Here is a 20,573-nt window from a genome sequence, read left to right on the forward strand (position 1 = left end):
AGGAACAATGATTTTGTAAATTACTACCTAACTTGGGAGGGACTGAAGAGCATTATGTTAACTGAACTAACTCAGTCCCTTAAGGATAAATATAAAGCCAGTATTGTAGAATAAGTATGAGGATCCAAGGCGGGGTGGGGGGAGAATGGAAGCAGAGGGTACAGATGGGCAGGGGGCAGGGTGGGTGGTGGTAATCATAGGGTCACACAATTTTAATAGGTGAGGGGGTAGTGAAGGAAGTGGGGAAGATACGGTGTGAAAAACAATGTATTCTAACTTTGTAAATAAACCAATATAAATTGTTTTGTTTTGTTTTTTTAAATCTTTTTTATTTTCTTTTTTTTAAATTTTATTGTTATTTTTTGTGTGTGTACTGTCAAATCAGGTCTGGCTGGTACAAGAGGAGATTGCCTCTCCTTATCCAGCAGATCATCTGGTGGATTCGAACCACATACCTCTAGGATTGCAGGGCAGCTTCTTGCCACTAGGCCACCAGACCTCCCTTATAAATTGTTTTTTAAAATTTCTTTTTCTTTAAAAACAAAAAAGAGAATTGAGCCCTTGAACACTAATGAACAAAGACTAGATGAGCTGTGGAAGAATATCAAGAATATAATCCATGAAAAATAGAAAAGGTCATTACAAAGATAGAGGAAGAAGAAAAGACCAAGATGGAGGTCAGAAGACACTTTGAATATTACATTGGAATACTGAGAAGCCAAAACAAAGAAAAGAAATCAGGAAGCTAAAGAGTTGAACAGAAAACTTCAAAGGGCAGCTTGTGAACAGAGTATTCTAACAAACTGCGCAAAAAGCTGGAGTCAGAGAATTAAAAGTGACAAACTTGTTCAGCATTTCATAAACTGAAGGAACTGAAAAACAAATTCAAGCCTTGAGTTGCAATATTTAAAGATGCTATCAGAATACTAACACTCATACAAGGAATACCTATTAAGACCATTATCTTAACCGATAATTGTTGCTGTTATGTGCTGTTGAGTCACTTGTGACTCATAGTGATCCTATGTACAAGAGCCCTAAATCTTGCTCTATCCTGTGCCAACCTCACCGTCTCCAACACACCTACTCCCACCACCTTACTCATTGAATCGATCCATCTCATTGAGAGTCCTCCTCTCCTGCAGTGTCCCTCCAGTCTCCAAAACATGATGTCCTTCTCCAAGGACTGGTCTCTCTTTGCAACATGCCCAAAGTGTGTCAGATGAAGCTTCAGGATCCTTGACTCCAAGGAGCAGCCTGGCTTCACCCTCTCCAAGACAAACCTGTTTGTTCTCTTAGCAAGCCATGGTATATTCAACACTCTTCTCAGCACGACAGCTCAAAGGCATCAATTCTCTTTCTATTATCCTTAGTGACTGTCCAGCTCTCCAACGCATAGCATGCAACTGTGAAGACGATAGCCTGGATCAGGCGCACTTTTGTCTCTATCCTGACATTGCTGTTCTTCAATACTCTGGAGAGGTCCCTGACAGCTCACTTTCCCAGTGCAATTCGTCTCTTGATTTCCTGGCTGCTGATACCAAGAGTGTTGACTGTGGAGCCAAGCAAACTAAAACTGTTAACTATCTCAATCTCTTCACCATCCATACTGATGCTGCCAATTGGCTCAGTGGTGAGAATCTTTGTTTTCTTGATGTTTAGCTTCAATCCACATTGAAGGCTGCAGTCCTCGACCGTCTGCAGCAAGCACTTCAGGTCCTCCTCAGTTTCAGCAAGCAGGGTTGTGTCATCTGCATAATGCAATCCTGATGCCACATTCCTCCTCGTACAGCCCAGCATCCTGGATGATCTGTTATGCATATAAATTGAAAAGGTATGGAGATAGAATACATCCCTGACAGACCCCCTTCCCAATTTTGAACCATGTAGTGTCTCCTTGTTCTGTTCTGATGACTGCCTCTTGGTCCAAGCATAGCTTTCACATGAGCACAATGAAATGTTCTGGGATTCTCCATTCTTCTCAGAGTCAGCCATAGCTGCTTGTGATCCCCACAGTCAAAAGCCTTTGCATAGTCAATGGAGCACAGATAGACATTGCTCTGGTATTCTCTGTTTTCTGCCAAGATCCATCTAACATTAGATATAATATCTCTAGTACCACGACTTCTTCTAAATCCAGCCTGCACATCTGGCAGTTCTCTGTTGTCGTGTTGCTCCAGTGGTTTTTGGATAATTTTCAACAGGATCTTGCTTGGATGTAATATTAATGAATTGTTTGATAACTTCCGCAATGTGTCGGGTTACCTTTTTTTGGAATGGGAACAATATTGATCTCTTCCAGTGAGTTGGCCAGGTGGCTGTCCTCCAGATTTCTTGGCATAACTTAGTGAGCACATCCAGAACAGCGTCTGTTTTTTTAAATATGTCAATTGGTATGCTGTCAACTCCTGGAGCCTTGTTTTTTGCCAATTCCTTCAGAACAACTTATACATAGGGTCAAGGATTGTAGTTTTCAATATGGATTGAAGATCAATATCAAGAAAACAAAGATTTTCACCATTGGGACAATTGGCAGCACCATGATAGATGGAGAAAACACTGAGGATGTTAACAGTTTCAGCTTGCTCAACTCCACAACCAACACTCTTGGGACCAGCAGTGAGGAAATCAAAAGACAAATTGCTCTTGGACAATCTGCTGTCAGGGACCTCTCCAGAATACTGAGAAGCAACAATGTTAGTCTAGGGACTAAGATGTACTTATCCAGTCCATGGTCTTTGCAGTTACTTGCTATGCATCAGAGAGCTGGACAACAACTAAGGATGACAAAAGAAGAATTGATTCCTTTGAGTTGTGATGTTGGAGAAATGTCTTGACCAAGAAAACAACTCTATCTTGGAGATGGTGAAAGCAAGTTTCTCCTTGGAGGCTAGGATTTTGAAGTTCCATCTCATATAATTTGGGCACACGGCCAGAGGGGACTAATCCTTGGAGAAGGATATCATGCTTGAAAAGGTGGAGGGACAATGCAGAATAGGAACATCCTGAATAAGATGGATTAATACAGTAACCAGGGCAATGAGAGTAAATGTGTTGGAGACAGTGAGACCAGCTCAGAACAGGGCAGGTGAGTCACAGGTGACTCAACAGTACATAACAACAACAACAACATGGGAATACTATTGCATGATCCAAGAAGGATCTAAAGAAGATGGAAGGGATACAGAGTCACTGTACCAAAAAGAATTGACTAACATGGTACCATTTCAGGAAAGAGCATTTGATTAAGAAGCAATGGTAGTAAAGGGGAAAGTTCAAGCTGCTTGAATGAACAGGCAAAAAATAAGACCTCAAGAATGTACAGAATACCAATTAAAATATTTAAATACAATCTTGGGTGTGCTCACCAGTTTGTGTTTAGAAATCTGGAGGATAGCTAAAAGCCATCTAACTGGAAGAGATTCCTATCTATTCCCATTCCCCCCCTAAAAAAAGTGATCCAACAGTGCAGAAATTATCAAACCATATGACTAAAATCACATACAAGCAAAATCTTATTGATATTTTCCAAAAATGAGTAGATGGAATAGTAAATTGACAGAATTTTCTGAAATATAATCTGGGTTTAGAAGAAGCTGTGGTATTAGGGACATTATGGTCAATGTCAGATAGATCTTGGGCAAAAGCAGAGATTACTACAAAGATGTCTATTTGTGTGTTATTTACTATACAAAGGCATTTTAACAACAAATTGTGGCTGGCACTGAGCAGCACAGGAATCCCAAAATACTTGATTATGCTCACATGAAACCTATACCTAGACCAGGAAGCAGACATACAAACAGAGTAAGGGAACACTGCATGTTTCAAAATTAAGAAATGAATGTATTCTTTATCAATACCTTTTTAATCTAGACATAGAAGAGGTCATTCAAGAGACTGGACTTTATGAAGAAGAATATGACATCAGGATTGGAGGAAGAATCATCAACAATCTGCTTTATGTTGATGATAAACCTGTTCATTGAAACTGAGGAGAACTTAAACTGTTTGCTGCAGGTCAGAAACTATAGTCTTGCATCTCAATATCAGGAAAACAAAGATCCTTCCCACCAGGCCAACTAACAGCATCATGATAAATGGAGAAAAGATTGAGTTTATTAACAATTTCATCTTGCTCAGATCCACAATCAACACTCTGGGCACCAGCAATCAGGAAGTCAAAAGATGAGCTGCTTTTGGAAAGTCAGCTGTCAGGAGTCTGCCCAGAGTGCTAAAGAGCAGCAAAGTCAGTCTAGAGATTAAAATGTGCCTTATCCAGGCCATGGACTTCTCAATTGCTGCTATGCATCTGAGAACTTGACAATGACAAAGAAAGATGGATCATCAATGCCGTTGGGTTGTGGTGCTGGAGTAGTATCGAACATACCATTACTACCAAGAAAACAAACAGGTCTGTCTTGGAGGTGAAACCAGGTTTCTCCTTAGAGGCAAGGATTTTGAAATTCCATGTCACATACTTTGGGCATGTTGCCAAGAGGCCCAGGCCTTGGAGATGGATATCACACTTAGAAGGGTGGAGGTACAACCAAGAAGAGGAAGATCCTGGATGAGATGGATTGACACAGTAACGGGGGTTATGGAGGCAGGTATGTCAGAGATGGTGAGATTGGCTCAGGATAGGGCAGGATTCAGAGCTATTATTCACAAAGTTGATATGAGTCATAGCCAACTTGACTGCTTGTAACAACAACAACTTTAAATAAACATCAAAAGAGTGTGGTTATTTAAATGATGGTCCAAACGGTCTCTTTTTTTACCATAAAACATCTAGAAAGCATGTACAACTCCTTCTTCATTTCTCTAAGCAAATTTGTTACCTCCCCATCTCAAACGATTTTTTTTTCCACTGTGGTGAAAACATAGCTAAAACACATAAGCACAAGATTTGAATTCACCAGATGCTCATTGGAAGAAGGATGGGTAATCTCTCATGTGATTTGCTGCCTCTGAAAACCCACTAGAAGGTCTGCTATGGGTCGGTTCTGACTTGACAGCTCACAACAATAACAAAATACATACAGTCAACAATTTCTACATGCACAATTCAGTGACATCAACTTACATGCTTCATGTTGTGCACACTTCTCCTTATCCTTTCCCACATTATTCCACCACTGTTAACATGACGTTAGCATCAATGTCCCTTAAGCAAAACCCACCCCTTTGCACCTTTGTCCTCTTATTCTTATAACCATTAATAATGTCTTTATTTCTATATATTTGCTTCTTTTCCATAAATGAGATCACATAGCATTGGTCCTTTTGTTACTGACTTGTTTCATACAGCAGGATGAACCTCAATGACTGTTGCTCAGAAAGAGGAATTTCCTTACTCTCTTTTCTGGGGTCTGATCATGGTCTGGATCCTAGTCACACTTGCTTGAAATAATGCACTGACTCCTGTGTAAAAGATGGTTCCCTCTCTGAACACTTTCAATTCAGAAAGGTCCATATGCTGCTGCTGTTAGTTGCAATTCAGTTGCCTGTGACTCATGATGACCTATGTACGTCAAAATGTTGGCCAGTTCTGTGTTATCTTCATGATCATTGGTTTGTTTGAGTCTTCTGTGTGTCAATCCATCTTGCCTTAACTACCTAATATCTAGGAAAGAGATGCTACAGGTGGATGGTTTTAATAAACAGAAATGTACTTTGATTTTAGAAGGCTAGAAGTTCAAATTCAGATACAAACACTGGGTAAAGGCCTCTGTCAAATGTGGACCAAAGTCTTTGTTTCCTTCATTATCTGTGGGCTCAGTGTTTCCTGAAAAACCTCCATGTGTTCTGGCCGCCTTCAGGGTCAACGTGGTCCAGCATGGAGGGAACTAGGTCCAAGCTGACTAATTGCACTCTCGGTGATTATTTCCTGGTACTATTAAAGTCTTCCTCTGGGCTCACTTTCCATCACCTTTTTTAGTTAAGATAAAGTAAAAGGTATTACCACATGCTAGGGAGAATCTCCTTGAATCTTTTTAGAGTTGGGATAAGATTAATGAGTGTTGCATTTCATCACCCTTAATCCTCCTACAACTGTGATCATTAAGTATCTTCCACAGTATGTCATTAAAGACATGTATATTGTGGAGACACAACCCAATCCAAGACAAGTCCTGTTGGCATTCTCTTGTTTTCCCTGACCACCAACCATGAGATCTATGGTGTCTTTTTATTATCTTCCAAAAGTAGATTTCCCCAAATCATGATTCTGCTCTGAACCTAAGCAAGTCAGAGAAGCCTTGATGATTTTCCATAACTACTGCCTCCAAAAGACTCCTTCTATCTCCAAGGATGTTCTAACCTATCTCATACTTGTTCTTCCCCCTCTTCCCCAAGTGGTATTTTAGCATGGTGCATCATAGAAAATTGATGGATAATTTCTTTTTTAACAAAGTTTTTTATTTTAATTGTGATTTTAACAGAAGTTTACTCGTTTTTTCTGTACACTCTTTCTTCTCTTTCTTAGCCTCAAACATTCTTCCCCAAAACAGCCCATTTAGATCATACCCCATCTGGCTTCAGATTCACCATCTGAAGCTTCTCCATCACATTAATCTTTAAGGATATGGTGGTATTTGGGGTTTGATAATCACTTACACTACTATTTTTACTATATAATGACCTAAAGTAGTTTTATCATCCACACTCTGCTGTTCTGGCTCTCCTGCTACTCTGAGCTCACAGAGGGTACTCAACAATTACTGAAAGATGCTTAGATCTTTTCTCTGATTAGCCTCTTCTTATATTAATCATATTAAAATGTATGCATTGAGGCCTTGCATGCCAATTTGAAGCTTATTGTCAGACATACTTCACCAAGTTAGTTACAATAGACAAAGAGGAACAAGAAAGAAAGGTATTTAAAGTCAGTTTTAACAAGTCAGGATCTGTAGGCATAATTAACTCATTGTCATGGAGTCAGCATTAACTCATAGCTGACCTAACTCATAGCTGACCTTCCAGCATGTTTTCAGAGGCTGTAAATCATATAGAAGGAGCCTGTCCATCCTTCTCCTGGGAAGCAGCTGGTTTCAACCACCTGGCTTTGGGTTGGCAAGGCAACTCCCTATCCACTAGGCCAATAGAGCTCCCTCTCTGAGCATAAAATCAGGAAAACTCCATATTAACAAACATCTTGCCCTGACTTGTGTTCAACAGACAGAACAAGTTGTGCATCTACAAAATCCCATTTGATGTGCACATGAAAATAATCTGCTTGTCAAAACAACTATGAGCTATCATCTCACCCCAGTAAGAACAGCACAATTTAACAGAACAGCAAGCAACTGGGAGGTTGTGGAGAAACTGGAATCCTTATTCACTGTTGGTGGGAGTGTAAAATGGTATAACCACTGTGTAAGGCAGTATGGCGCTTTCTCAAAAAGTTGCACTTTGGCCCAGCAATTCCACTATTGGGAATATACACCAAAGAGACCATAACTGGCATCCAAGCAGATTTATGCATGCTCATATTTATCACAGCTTTGTTCACAATAGCAAGGAGTTGGAAACAAGCTAAGTGCCCATCAACAAACGAATGGATAGAGAAGCTGTGGTATATTCACACAATGGAATACTACGCTGCATTGAAAAACAAGGAACTCATGCAGTATTCTTCAAAATGGGTGACCCTGGAGGACATTATGCTGAGTGAAATATCTCAGTCACAAAAGGACAAATACTGCATGGTGCCACTGCTGTAAAACAGGACTGACATCGAGGTTGGGGGAAGACTGAGAAAGATGGGTTCAAGAATATATACTGCATTGAAACAGATGAGGGAGAAAACTGTTTAAAAGGGATATGTGAGTAGGTATTCTTGTCATGATGGAAGTCCAGAGCAAAGGCTACATAGTGGAGTGGACCTGGGGTAAGAGATTGTAAAACAATTAAAGAATTTTTCTTTTACTTTTCCAAGAGGGGAGTGTACTTGGGGTGGGGGGGGGAGGATTGGGGAGGAAGAAAAGTGCAACAATGAATGAATGGAAATCCAAAGTCTCTGTAAATTTTCATTGAAATTAATAATTTTAAAAATTAAGAAAAAAATAATCTGCTTGTGACTCAGGTGAAAGTTTACATGGAAAATTACTTTTCTACTTAATGGTTCATATACAAGTTGTTTGGTGACATTGGTTGCAATTCCAGCAATGTCCTGGGAGAAAACATACTCTTCCTATTTCCTCCTCATTCCCTGCACCTTGTGGCCTGTAATGTCCCTCCTTGTCTTCTCGTCTTTAGTTCTGGGCAAAAGTTGCCACTGCAGTCTCCTACAGCTGATTGTTCTTGGGAGCACATTCTTCATGGTGGTGTTCGTTTCACTGCCTCATCTATTACTTAGCTAACAAGTGGCGTCCAAAAGTGTCTTCAATTTCAAATTAGAAGGTTATCTCAGGGAAAGTAGTCTCAGGGGTTCATTTAATCTTTTTTTGTACCAATCTGATTTTTAAAAAATTTAATTTTAATTTTGTTCTACATGTTTTACCCATTCTAATCAAAACCGTCTATAGCAGTCTTGGAGTGGTTGTAGTGATAGCTGGGCACTATTTAGTTCTTCTGGTTTCAGAGGAGGCTGTAGGTCATAATGACCATTAATTAGTCTTTGGGACTAGTTGCTTCTTTGAATCTTTATTTTTATTCATTCTCTTTTTGCTCCAATTGGAAAGAGAGCAATAGTTACTTCGTAGATGGTCATTAACAAGTTTTTAAGACCTCCGACACTACGACTAAGACATAGAATATTATATTTATCTGTGTTTTGACTTAGATGTCCTCAAGTCCAGTGGTTCAGTCTTAAGGTTTAAGTAGTTTCTGTAACCATTCCCCTTGTGTGCTCTAATCTACATATGAGAATACATATAATATTTGTATAGTGCACACAGTTTTAAAATTATACTAGTTTATTTACAAAATTCAAATACATTGTTTTCCAGAACAGGTTCTTCTAATTTTCTTCCTCTCCTCACCCCCAATCTATCACTATATCACTTTAAATCAACAGTAGAAATAATTGTGTAGTTAGTTTGGCTCTTCAGCTAGTAGTGAGTTACCTGAGGTTGAGACTCTTAAAGTAGTTCTAATTTTCTCCTACTATATGCTTGGGTAAAAGCCAGGGTTTTTTTAAATACAATTATTTTATCAGATTTTTAAGTATACAACTTATTCTACTAAACACTGGTGAACTGCATTCATGTGAAATGGTAAACTGCATGGTACATGAATTATCTCTCTACCAAGCTATTTAAAACATTTCAGTGGAATTGTCAGTGTATTTGTATTTCCCTGAAAGCCAGAATGGGATGCAGTCAATGCTGAAGGTTTAAAATAATACTCACAGGATGAGCCACAATGCACTGCTTTACATGAGTCAAACCAGCAAACAACTTGGAAGGCAAGAGGCAAGAACTTGAGCTGCTTAAGACAACTTTATCATCAACAATGCGATCCAACTGGGCAAAAATCTTCTTTTTCAATTCTAGGTCTTCTGGAACACATTCCTAAAAAAGACACAGTTAAATTACTTCCTCAGTCAGGCGCCAAGCAAAGCATTTCAGATTTGATTCACTTCTAAAAGGAACAAATTTTTAAAATTCCCTGAAAAATTAAACAGCTACAAAAACTTGCCAAAAATATGACAAAATTGTGATAACTATGTAATCTGGATGATGAGCGCATGGGAGTCAACTGTACTTTCTACTTACGTGTCGGTTTGAAAATTCTCAAAGTAAAAATGCTTGCCAACTATATGGGGGTGGATTTAACAAGCAGAATGCATAATAGCACCGCAGGCGAAGTGCTACAAACATCAATAATTAACATAACCATTTATTCTTTCTATCTGTTCTGACCATCAGATCAACTTATCTCCAAGGGAAAATCTTATCTCTATGAAATGAGCAAACATTTACATCCATAATTCCCACAAGGCTTCTTAGGAGTCCGTTTCTAATTGGGAGTCCTTTTGAAAAAGACCTTTGTTTCTAAACATCTAATGTTACATTAAAAGGGATGGGGCATTAGGGGGAGGACACAGTGAAAAAACTTGGACTAAATACTGCAGATAACCACCTCTCTGCATCCTAATGACTTGCAAAGCTGGGGGTGGGAAGGAAAAGCCATTAACCAAACTCCTGATCTCCCATAGGTGAGGCATTTTGCTGGGAACCTGAAGGTCTGTGCTGCTGTGGTGGAACGGGAAAAGGTGAAGGACACTTGAGCCACTCTAATACTCTGAAAATCCTAGAGGTGTCTTCTCACTCCTGCTACCTACACCTCTGAGAAACTATAGTAGAGGTCACTCCAGCCCAATATGGGTCCTTGGTTTCCCACTTACAACAAGCATTTACAAGTTAGCTGCACGGAAGCCCAATATTCACTGGTGCTTTCTGTACAATGATTTCCAATATGATCCAACAGCCACAGCATCAGTATCAATTGGGGATATATGCTTAAAAATGTAAATTCTCGGGTTCCTGTTTCAGACCAGTGGGATAAGAATCTCTGGAGGGCGGGCCCAAGCATCTGCATTTTTATTAGCATCCTGATATTAATGTTTGAGAAACATTGGTCTAAGAAGTTGCTCCAAAGTATAGGTGCTCAGTTCCCTGAGCATGGTGGCATGTTATATAATTACACAGCATATGAGGATATGCACAGATATGTCCTCAAGGATCCCCTTTCCATGATACTGTAGCCGGGACAGTGCCCCACCCTCTATCCCACAAGAAGAAATGAGAAGGATTTTAACACTGTTATACTTTCATGTTCTCTGTGATACTCTTTACTACATCTGGCCAATTTCACTGAAACATTGCTCAAATTTATAGACTATGTAAGTCAGTGAAAATATTATAAATACCAGTAGATGACCAGAAGTGTGTAAGAATGGATATTCAAAGTACTACTAGTACTTCGAATACTTTGAATTAGTACTAGTAATTGTATCAGAATCATCCTTCAAAAACAAATACTTTAAGCTTGATCTTATAATATCTGATGGTTTATAACATGAAAATCACTGGAATCAGCTGTACAAATATTATGACATGAACTCTACTTCTATAAAAATCTAAAAGATTTTTAAAAAAACCAAAACCTTTACTCAAAGGATAATGCATCAACATTGTGCTTATTACTTAAAACATATAATCAAGCCATTTAACATTTTATTAAGAACAAAAGGTCATATAAGTACCACATCTCAAAGACGGGGAGACGGAGTGCCGGGAGGGGGGCAGAAATTGAGTCATTTAAGAACTGTGAAGCCCATTGTGTTAAATCCCCTTATCAAAAAGAAAAGAAAAAGAGAAAGCTACTGTACCTGGCTAGTTATACTGAGTAATTCCTGGATCAGTTAAGTCTGCAAGCTGGGTTAAATTTAAATGAAGCCTTGTAGTAAAGCCAGAGACTAAGAATGATGCAGATACTGTTTAAGCTAATAAAAGAACCTTCTTGAATAGTCTCATTGTGAATCTGTCATGCAGATTCCCCTGAAATTCTAGGCCTTTCTTCAGATTGCCTGATATGAAAGAGGCAAGAAAACTTGAACCAGAGGAAACCCAAACCTACTACAATTATGTAAGGGTTTTTTAATGGCACATTTGCTTGAAGTTTTGTTGTTGCTGTTGTTGTAACTCAACTGTGTTCAATTTTCTGGGCTAGGGTTATAATGCCTCTTGAGTTAATTGCTTTGCTATGCATTAGGGAGTTGACACTCTTTGTCTTTAAAAAAATGTCTGTCTGAAACACTTAATCAGCACTTTAATCACCTCCAGTTGATTACTTAAACCTAAACAGACTGGAGGGAAAGGAAGGAAAGAATTGCAAACAATGAGAAAAGCAAGAAGCCTTCTGAAAAGTAGTTTTGCTTGCTCTAAACCACAGAATAGCGAGGTGAGAATCTACCCTTTGCATTCACAACTGAACAAAACTGGGAAAAGCCACTAAAAGGGAAGTCTGGGCAACAAGTCTATCACTTCAGAAGATAATTAATTGGTTTCATTTCATTTCATTTTGCCTGCATCTTTCAAAGCAATGATTTTTTGCTTATTGGGGATTTTGTTTTGAGGTGGACACAATGCATAATAAATTGTCTTATTCTTTGCAAGCACTATTATAAGCATGCTCAAATGTTCACAAAACAAAATTTGGGGGTGAAGTGTGTGCACATCCATACACATAAAAATCTCAATATTTACAGCTATTAATGGTACATTTAAAACATACATACACTAATTTCAAGCAGTATCAAATAGCAGAAAGTAAGTGAAAGACTTTCACTTTTCCTGTATTGCAATGTATATTTTGGTGGGGGATATAAAATCCAAAGAGGCATCTGGCCTAAAAGATTATGGCTGAACTAATATAATGCTAAGGTTTAGCATAATCTTTCACACCAAACTTTATCATTAAGGGAGCTGAAAACATTGATATTAAGCATCATATTATCTATAATTGACACTTCATCATTGTTCTTTGTACTAGATCTCCCTAAGAGAGCTTGTGCTCTGCACAAAGTATTTTAAACAATATGTTTATAGCCTTACCCTGGAAAAGGAAGTGTCATAGCCAGGCAAGCTTTCCTATCAGCCACAAGGGACAGCTTTAATAGGGCCAGTTCTTTTCCCCTTCCCTAGAGAAGGGAGTGCCACAGCCAGGTGACCAGCCATCCAGGACCACAAGAGACTCTTTCAGGTAGGAAAAGTTGTCGTTGTCGCCCCCCACCCCAGACCACTGACACTTTGGGTCTGCACGTTGGGTCTCTGTCACTTTCCTGGGCCTTTTACATGAGCATTATATCCCAGGCAGTACATCTGTGACTTTGCCTATCCCCGAGGGAACCTCCCTCACCCATCAAACAACAGGACAGGACAGAGAAGCGGGCCCACCACAGCTGGGCCAAGGGAAAGAACCCAGTTCCCTTCCCCTATGTGTTGTTTGCCTAAAAGTTGGCTTTTTTAGGCATTACAGTTAGCATTCAGCTACCTTAATTGAAGACATATGGTCTTGTAAATCATCAACAGCAAGCTGTAGGACTAGGACAAGATAACAAGTACTTTCTACACTGGGAATGAAGATTTGATACAAGCAAGACTTGTGGCAGCAAGATTTGAGGGAGACCCTGGTGACTGTGGCATTGCTGTGGAGAAACTGTAGCAAGGTATAAGCAAAGGAGCCCTGAGCCAAGGGCCACAGTTTAAGGTTTTTGCTGTTCTTGCTAAAATAATTAAGGAGAAGCTGACTTATAAATTCTCTGAGACAAACCTTGCTGGATGACTTGGATTTGACTGCTGAACTGAAACCAGAGCCTGGACTAATTGAGGAATTGTGCCTTGGAACTTGGGATAAAACCTGGATTTGTATTGGGTGATATTCTTTGCCTTTCTACTCTTGAATTTCCTTCCCTAATAAATTCATCCCATGGTTGGTACCATAACTGTGAGTCAGCAACAAATAAATTAATCTCTTGCTACTACTGTGGCTTTAGAGGCACCATGGGGCTGGGCTATGGGCTTTTTTATCTGTTTTCTGCTCCAGGGAAGTGAGGGGCTTTGCTATTCCCACTACCTCTGGCCCTTTCAGAGAGACGTTCATAGCCCTGTACCCTTATGTCTCATTTTTTCCAACTTACACACCCTCAAAGGAAAACCTGGTAAGAAGCTTGCCATGAGAAACTGGGAACAGATCTGCCCGTAGACAACCAGCAAGGAATACTGCCACTGGGAAACTCAATTGAAGGCAACACTTTAAGACTGCAACTTATGAATAGCATTCTAAAGATAAGGAACTGTCAACAACCTATATAGACACAACAGAATCTCCTCACACATACCAATAACTGTCTGTCAAGAAAGCAACAGGCACAGTGGAGTCGACTTGGAGCTAGGCAGGGATTGTATAACAATGAAAGAACTTTTTTTACTTTTCAAAGAGAAAAGTAAACTGGGAGGGAGGGAGGGAGGGGATAAAGAGGAAAATGTGCAACAATGAATGAATGGAAATCAAAGTTCTCTAGGAACTTTTATTAAAATCTCAATTAAAATAAAAAGGAAGTACTAAAAAAGACTTTAAAAAAAAAAAGAAAGAAAGAAGCAGGCAGCTTCAAACATTATGAAAACTCAAAACAAGCCTTCTGAAAAAGCAAATCAGACTGGAGACCTAACCAAAAGCAATCTACATGTTCAACAGAATTCCAGTACAAATACCAAGCTCATTTTTCAAAGAGATAAAAAAGGAAATTGGCAGGAGGAAATAGACCCTGAGTAAGCAAAGAATTTCTGAAAAACAAAAATGAAGTGTAAGGCACAGCACTCTCTGATCTCAAAATTTACCACATAGCCATAGTAACCAAAACAGAATGGCATTGGTACAATGATGGACACATAGACCAATGGAACAGAATCAAGAACCCTGACATTAGCCCATCTCCCCACAGTCAACTGACATTTGACAAGGAATAAAAAACTATTAAATGGGGAAATGGTAATCTCTTCAACAAATGGTACTAATGGAACTGGACATCCACCTGCAGAAAAGTGAAAGAGGATCCACATCTCACACTATTACAAAAAAAAAAAAAAGGAAAAAAAATCAACTCAAGGTGGAACAGAGACCTAGGGATAAAGCCCTAAACCACAGGATCATGAGAGATAAAATGGGACTAAACTTGGAAAGTCTAGCCTATGGTATAAATAGGTTTGGCAATATAGCCAGACATGCACAACTAGTAATGAATACAATCAACAAATGGAACCTTCTAAAAATTAAGTCCCAGTGTGCATCAAAAACTTCTCCTAACAGGCTGAAAAGAAAACCTACAGTCTGGGGAAAAATATTTGGCAATGACATTTCAGACAAAGGCCACATAATGGAAGTTTACACAATACCATAGGACCTTCACAACCAAATGACTGACAACCCAGTAACAAAATAAGCAAAAGACATGAAAAGACTTTTCACAAAAGAAAACATTTGGATGGCCAGCAGACACATGAAGAAATGCTCAAAATCACTGGTAATAGATACAAATCAAAACAATGAGATACTATCTCTCACCGGTAGAAGTACTAAAGTTTAACAGAAAGCAATAGATGTTGATGGAGAAATTAGAAATCTCATACACTGGTGGTGTGATTTTAAAATAGTACAAGCATTCTGGAAGGCAATCTGGCATTTCCTCAAAAAGCTGAACACAGAAATCCCATATTACCTGGCTAATGAACTGCTAGGAATATACTCCAAGAAAATTAAAACATGAATGGACCGCTGCAAACTTATGTTCATAAAATTGTCAGTATATTAGCAAGAATATGGAAAACAGCCCAAATGCCTATCAACAAACAAATGGATTGAGAAATTGTCATACATTCACACAATGGAATACTATGAAGCACTATGGAAAAACAATTACATAAAATACCATATAACATGATAAAATTTAAACAGCATTATTCTGAGTGAACTAATTCAGTATTGCATAAGATTATTATTATTATAAAAATAGAAGGATAACTAGGAAGATGTGTATAAATGTCCAGAAAGGAAAAGGTCAGAAAAAGGAGAAGGGTGGAAATCACTAGGATAGCAAAGTTTAGTGTGCTGAGGAGGGAAGAAGTGAAACAATAGGAACAATTCAAAGGGGATTAAAAAAGACAGGATTATAATAGACATGGATCAGTATGAATTAATGATATAAAATAAAATGTACATGAATGTATGAAACACAATGTAAATGAAAGAGTGTAAAAACACAATGTATATGAACAAAACACAATATAATTGAATTCCTGTATGGAAACCAATAAAAAATAAACTAAAAAAAAAAGAAAAAAGAAAAACACCTTGTTCCTGGAAACATGCCATTGTTTTGAGAACAGTCATGAAATCCCCTATAACCACATATCTTGTCATTAAGCCTTTTAGCCAACTGACTTATTCCAGTTGTATTAAAATAACCAATAATTTTACTGATAGTATTTTGTTTCGTCCCACTAGTAACTGACCTCAATCACTGCAATCAATCAGAATATTGAATTCTGTAGTTCCTTATACAGCACTATGTATATTTAGTTCTCCCTTAGAATCATTAGCTTCAGATTTTTTTTTAAGTTTTCATGATTCCCCATTAAAGCATACTTTGATTTCAATAAATCACTCATCTTCCTTGAACAGAGTCATTTTTGTAACATATTTGGTGTAGTCAGCAGGATGTGAGGACATTTTCTATAGCAGAACTCAAAGCTTAAAAAGAGGAGTCAGGCATCAAGTGTCCCATGTACCCTCTCATCTTTCTGAACTGGGTCTTGAACATCTGCCACAGCTCTTTGGTTTTGTGTGTCCCCCCCACCCACCCACCGAAGCCATTCTCCACTTTCTCATTGGTGGTTGAATAAGTCCGTTGGAGGTTTGTATTGTTAATTGAAATTTGTTATGATGTTGCCACCTGCTAAATATATCCTGTTAAGTGTGCCCACAATCATTTTCACTTTACTCTATCTGTTCTGAATACTCAGCTTAAATGGCCATCAACCGAGGTACTTTTTGGTCTTACAGATTTTTTTAAAACCCTGCAAACACAAAGGGCAAAAGTTGACCTCTTAAAGGTTACAAGGGTGGGTGCTGGCCACAAGATAATTAAAGAACCTTGGGTTAGTTAGGATAAACTGAACAAGGGCCAGATAAGAGCAATACTTTGTTCACTGGTTTTAAGCAAACACCATGCAACGAGAGGAGCCAAATGATTCAAGCAAAACAGCCTCAAATAGGCAATGCCATGATTTCAAGGTCTGACCCTTCAAAGCCCAACTTGCAAGTATTAACATTCTCAGTGTATCTTTTGAGTTTCTATTTCCATTCACTGTCTGAACATTTTGTACAAAGTTTGCGCCTGGCAAATCCACCATCTCAAGAATGAAAAGTATATAACTCCCAACATGCATCAGCTTTTCATTTCTCTAAGGGCATATTGGACAAGTGCATCTCTTAATTCCTGGCATGTGTAGACTTTTGGTAAGAAGGTGGCTATTGTTCTTTCTACTGCTGTTGTTGCAAGGTTGCTGAGTACCACTGAGTTCACTATGACCCTTAGTAACCGTATGAACAAAGGAGTAGAGCTTTGCCCTATCCTGTGCCACCATTGCCATGCCTGCCATACTTAAGCTCAATGTTACAGTTATTGTATCAAGCTACTTGTTGAGGGTCCGTCTTTTCTTTCACTGATCCTCTACGTTTTCCAATATAAAATCTTTTTCCAAGGACTAGTCCCTCCTGATAACATGTCCAAAGTTTAAGAGATAAAGTTCCATTATCCTTGTCTCTAAGGAACAGCCTGGTGACACTTCCTCCAAAGCTTGTTATTTTTGTTAATCTACGGGTTATTCAATTACTGAATTATGACTGGGGGGTGTGTGTGTGTGTGTCTGTGTGTGTGTCTGTGTGTGTGTCTGTGTGTGTGTCTGTGTGTGTTTGTAGAAACAATGAGTTAGGAACCTATTATAATAGATTAGATAACAAAGATAGTAGCAGTGGAATGAGAACCTGGCAATATTTTATTGCATTCGCGACCATAATAATGAAACAATTTTAGAGAATGATAATGACATATTGTTTTATTATACATAGCAATTTTCCAGAACATTGATTTATAGTCTTGATTGTTTTGGATTTGCTGGATTTGGTTAACAATGAGCAGTTGGCTGGAAGCCTCTTGTTTAGGAGCCAATCAGGGCCTCAGTATTGAAAAGGTGACTGTGTCCTGGTTTTAATTGTGCTTACAATGAACAGTCTTCTAAGTGCTCCAGCACTGGTCTGTCACTTTGCTGTACTAAAGTAGCTTGGGCTTGCTTTGATACTGAACACCGTGCCACTGGTGTGTCAAATGCCACAATGGTCAACCATGGTAAACAGTGTTTGGTGGACCTCTCAGATTAAGATAGGCTTGGAAGCAGGCGTGGGATTCACTTCCTAAACAACATACTTCTGGAAACTCTATGAACTTAGAAAAAAGACAATAGTTACAGAATAGGATGCAAGTCATTTCTTCATAGTCACTATGAGTCATCTTCAACATGACAGAACTTAACAATAACAACATGGGATATTCAATATATTTCTTCAATAACATAATTCAAAGGCATTCATTCTTCTTTGTCCTTCCTTATTTATTGTCCAACTTTCAGATGCATAAGAAGCAACTGTAAATATTCTGACTTGGATCAAGGGCTCTAGCCTTGAAACTGGCTTGTTGATTTATAGCACTTCAGAAAGGTCCTTGAAAACAGGTTTTCCCAAATACAAAGTATCTTTTGCTTTCCTGATTGCTAATACCATGAGTGTTCACTGTGGATTCAAGTAAAATTAAATCATTGACAACTTTCATCTTTTCTCCATTTCTCATTGTGTTGCTTGCTGGCCCAGTGATGAGGATTTTTGCCTTTTTGTTCTTGAAATATAACCGACCCTAAAGGCTGAAGTCTTTGATTTCTTCACCAAGTGCTTCAAGTCCTCTTCACATTCAGCAAGACATTTGAGTCATCTGTATAATGCAAGTTGCTGATGAGTCTGTTTTTGTGCCTACTCTTCTTTATAGTGCAGCTTCTCAAATGACTTGCTCAGCATACAGACTGAACAAAGTATGGAGAAAGGATATAGCCATGATGCACAACCTTCCTGATTTTTAAACCTTGCCATGTTCCCTTATTCTGTTCCAACAGCTGCCTTTTAGTTTAGGTTTCAAATGAGCACAATTAAGTCCTGGATTCCCAGTCTTCTCAATGTTAGCCTTAATTTGTCATGATCCACACAGTAAAATGCCTTTGGATAATCAATAAAACACAAGTAAACTTCTTTCTGGTATTCTTTGCTTTAGGTCAACATCCATCTGACATCAGCAATGATATCCCTAGTTCTACAGCATCTTCTGAATCCAACTTGCATTTCTGGAAGTTCCCTGTTGATGTAGCCATTTTTAAAATCTTATTCAGTAAGATTTTACTTTCATGTGACATTAATGTACTGACGAATAATTTCCACACTCTGTTGGATCATTTATTTTGGAAAGAGAAAAATACAAAATATTTCAAGTCAGTTGGCCAGGTTGCTAGCTGTCTTCCAAATTTCTCGACATAGGCTAACAAGCAAGTCCAGAAATGCACGAGTATGCTGAAATACCTCACTTGATATTCCATCAATTCCTAGGGTCTTTCCCCCCCACCCCATGCCTTCAGTAAGTTTGAACTTTTCCCCCCTTTGTTACCATTCATTCTTTATCACATTCCACTTCTTGAAATGATTCTTTATGGACCAATTCTTTTTTGTACAGTGATTGTATATCCCTTCCATCTTCTTTTAATAAGATTAGGAATGAATGAAAGATCCAAGTTGACTCCTCTGTGCTAACTCTGCTTGCTGTATTATGATAAAAAAAAGTACGACCCATTGAAGTTCAATTTCCTGGAAGGATAGATGTAATTATATCCTCCGTTTCTTTCAGAAGAAACATATATTGAGAGTGTTAACCTCAAAAAGCATATATTGAGAGTGTTAACCTATTTTGAATTATTCAAATAATATTCTTTTGCTTTCTTCTAACAATGATTATCATTACATGTTTTGGTTGTACCATTTCTCTCATCTGTTGCTGAGTGTGCTGCCAACCCAGACACCTGGTTTGAATCCACCAGTTGCTCTATGGGAGAAAAATGGACATTTTTCTCTCATGCATTTTACTGTCTCTGAAAACTTGCTGGAAAGTTAGCTATGAGTTCATTCCAATTTGACGGTACATAACAGCAGTAATAACAATTGTTACCTGGTAAGACAATGTCTTCACTAAATTATTACAGTCAATAGCCACCACAGGGCTTTAACCAATTGTTGGAGTCATCATTCTCCATTCTCTCAGCACAAGAAAGATCAGACCCTTGAGCCACTACTGTTTGGCTAACTTCTCATCCAATCTTGATGATAGCCCAAATTTTAAATAAACTACACGTGTTAAAGGACTGAATCCTCCTAAATTACCACACCACCCTAGAATGCCATGCTTACCATCAAATTAGACCAGAATCTCTTACACTGATCAATTTTAATTAGTAGCATTAAACAAAATTAATGATTGAATGAAAACACAATGACTTGTAAATTTTCACTCAAATGAAAAAAGTCAAACCCAAACAGAATTACACTATTACTACCAATCTGACTTTCACCCAAGTGTTGAGGACTCTCCTTCATAGGGTCGCTATGAGTCACCTGCACTCGACGGCACTTAACAACATTAACATCAACATGGAGAGAGAGATCACCTGGCCCAGTGGACAGAAGTGATGCTACCAAGCCGAAGGTGGGTGACTTTTAATCTACAGCCCTTGGGCCTGTCTTTCATTGTTTTTGTTCAGACATTCCTCTAGGTCGTATAGCCCTGGTGTACAAGTTGCCGTACAGCAGTAACTTGTGGTTGCTGTGAGGCTGAACACTGACACTGAAGTGTCAAATGCGTTAATGGCTGGTTACCAAGGCGGACAGAGAGTGGGGTGGAGCTCCCCAATTAAAACAAG

At 38.6% G+C, this 20,573-nt stretch overlaps 1 protein-coding gene across 1 annotated transcript in view; it reads right to left on the reverse strand.

Annotated features, from left to right (window-relative positions):
• Nucleotides 1-20,573, reverse strand: part of LOC102846431 (lambda-crystallin homolog) — a 212,384-nt gene that overhangs the window by 53,045 nt on the left and 138,766 nt on the right. Inside the window, exon 3 of the mRNA XM_006894125.1 lies at nt 9,354-9,515. Within this exon, the coding sequence (XP_006894187.1) occupies nt 9,354-9,515 (162 nt within the window). The remainder of the gene's footprint in view (nt 1-9,353; nt 9,516-20,573) is intronic.

This window comes from Elephantulus edwardii, unplaced genomic scaffold (assembly GCF_000299155.1).
Source record: "Elephantulus edwardii isolate Elephantulus edwardi_28Jun2011 unplaced genomic scaffold, EleEdw1.0 scaffold00135, whole genome shotgun sequence".
In the NCBI taxonomy this organism is placed as follows: domain Eukaryota; kingdom Metazoa; phylum Chordata; class Mammalia; order Macroscelidea; family Macroscelididae; genus Elephantulus; species Elephantulus edwardii.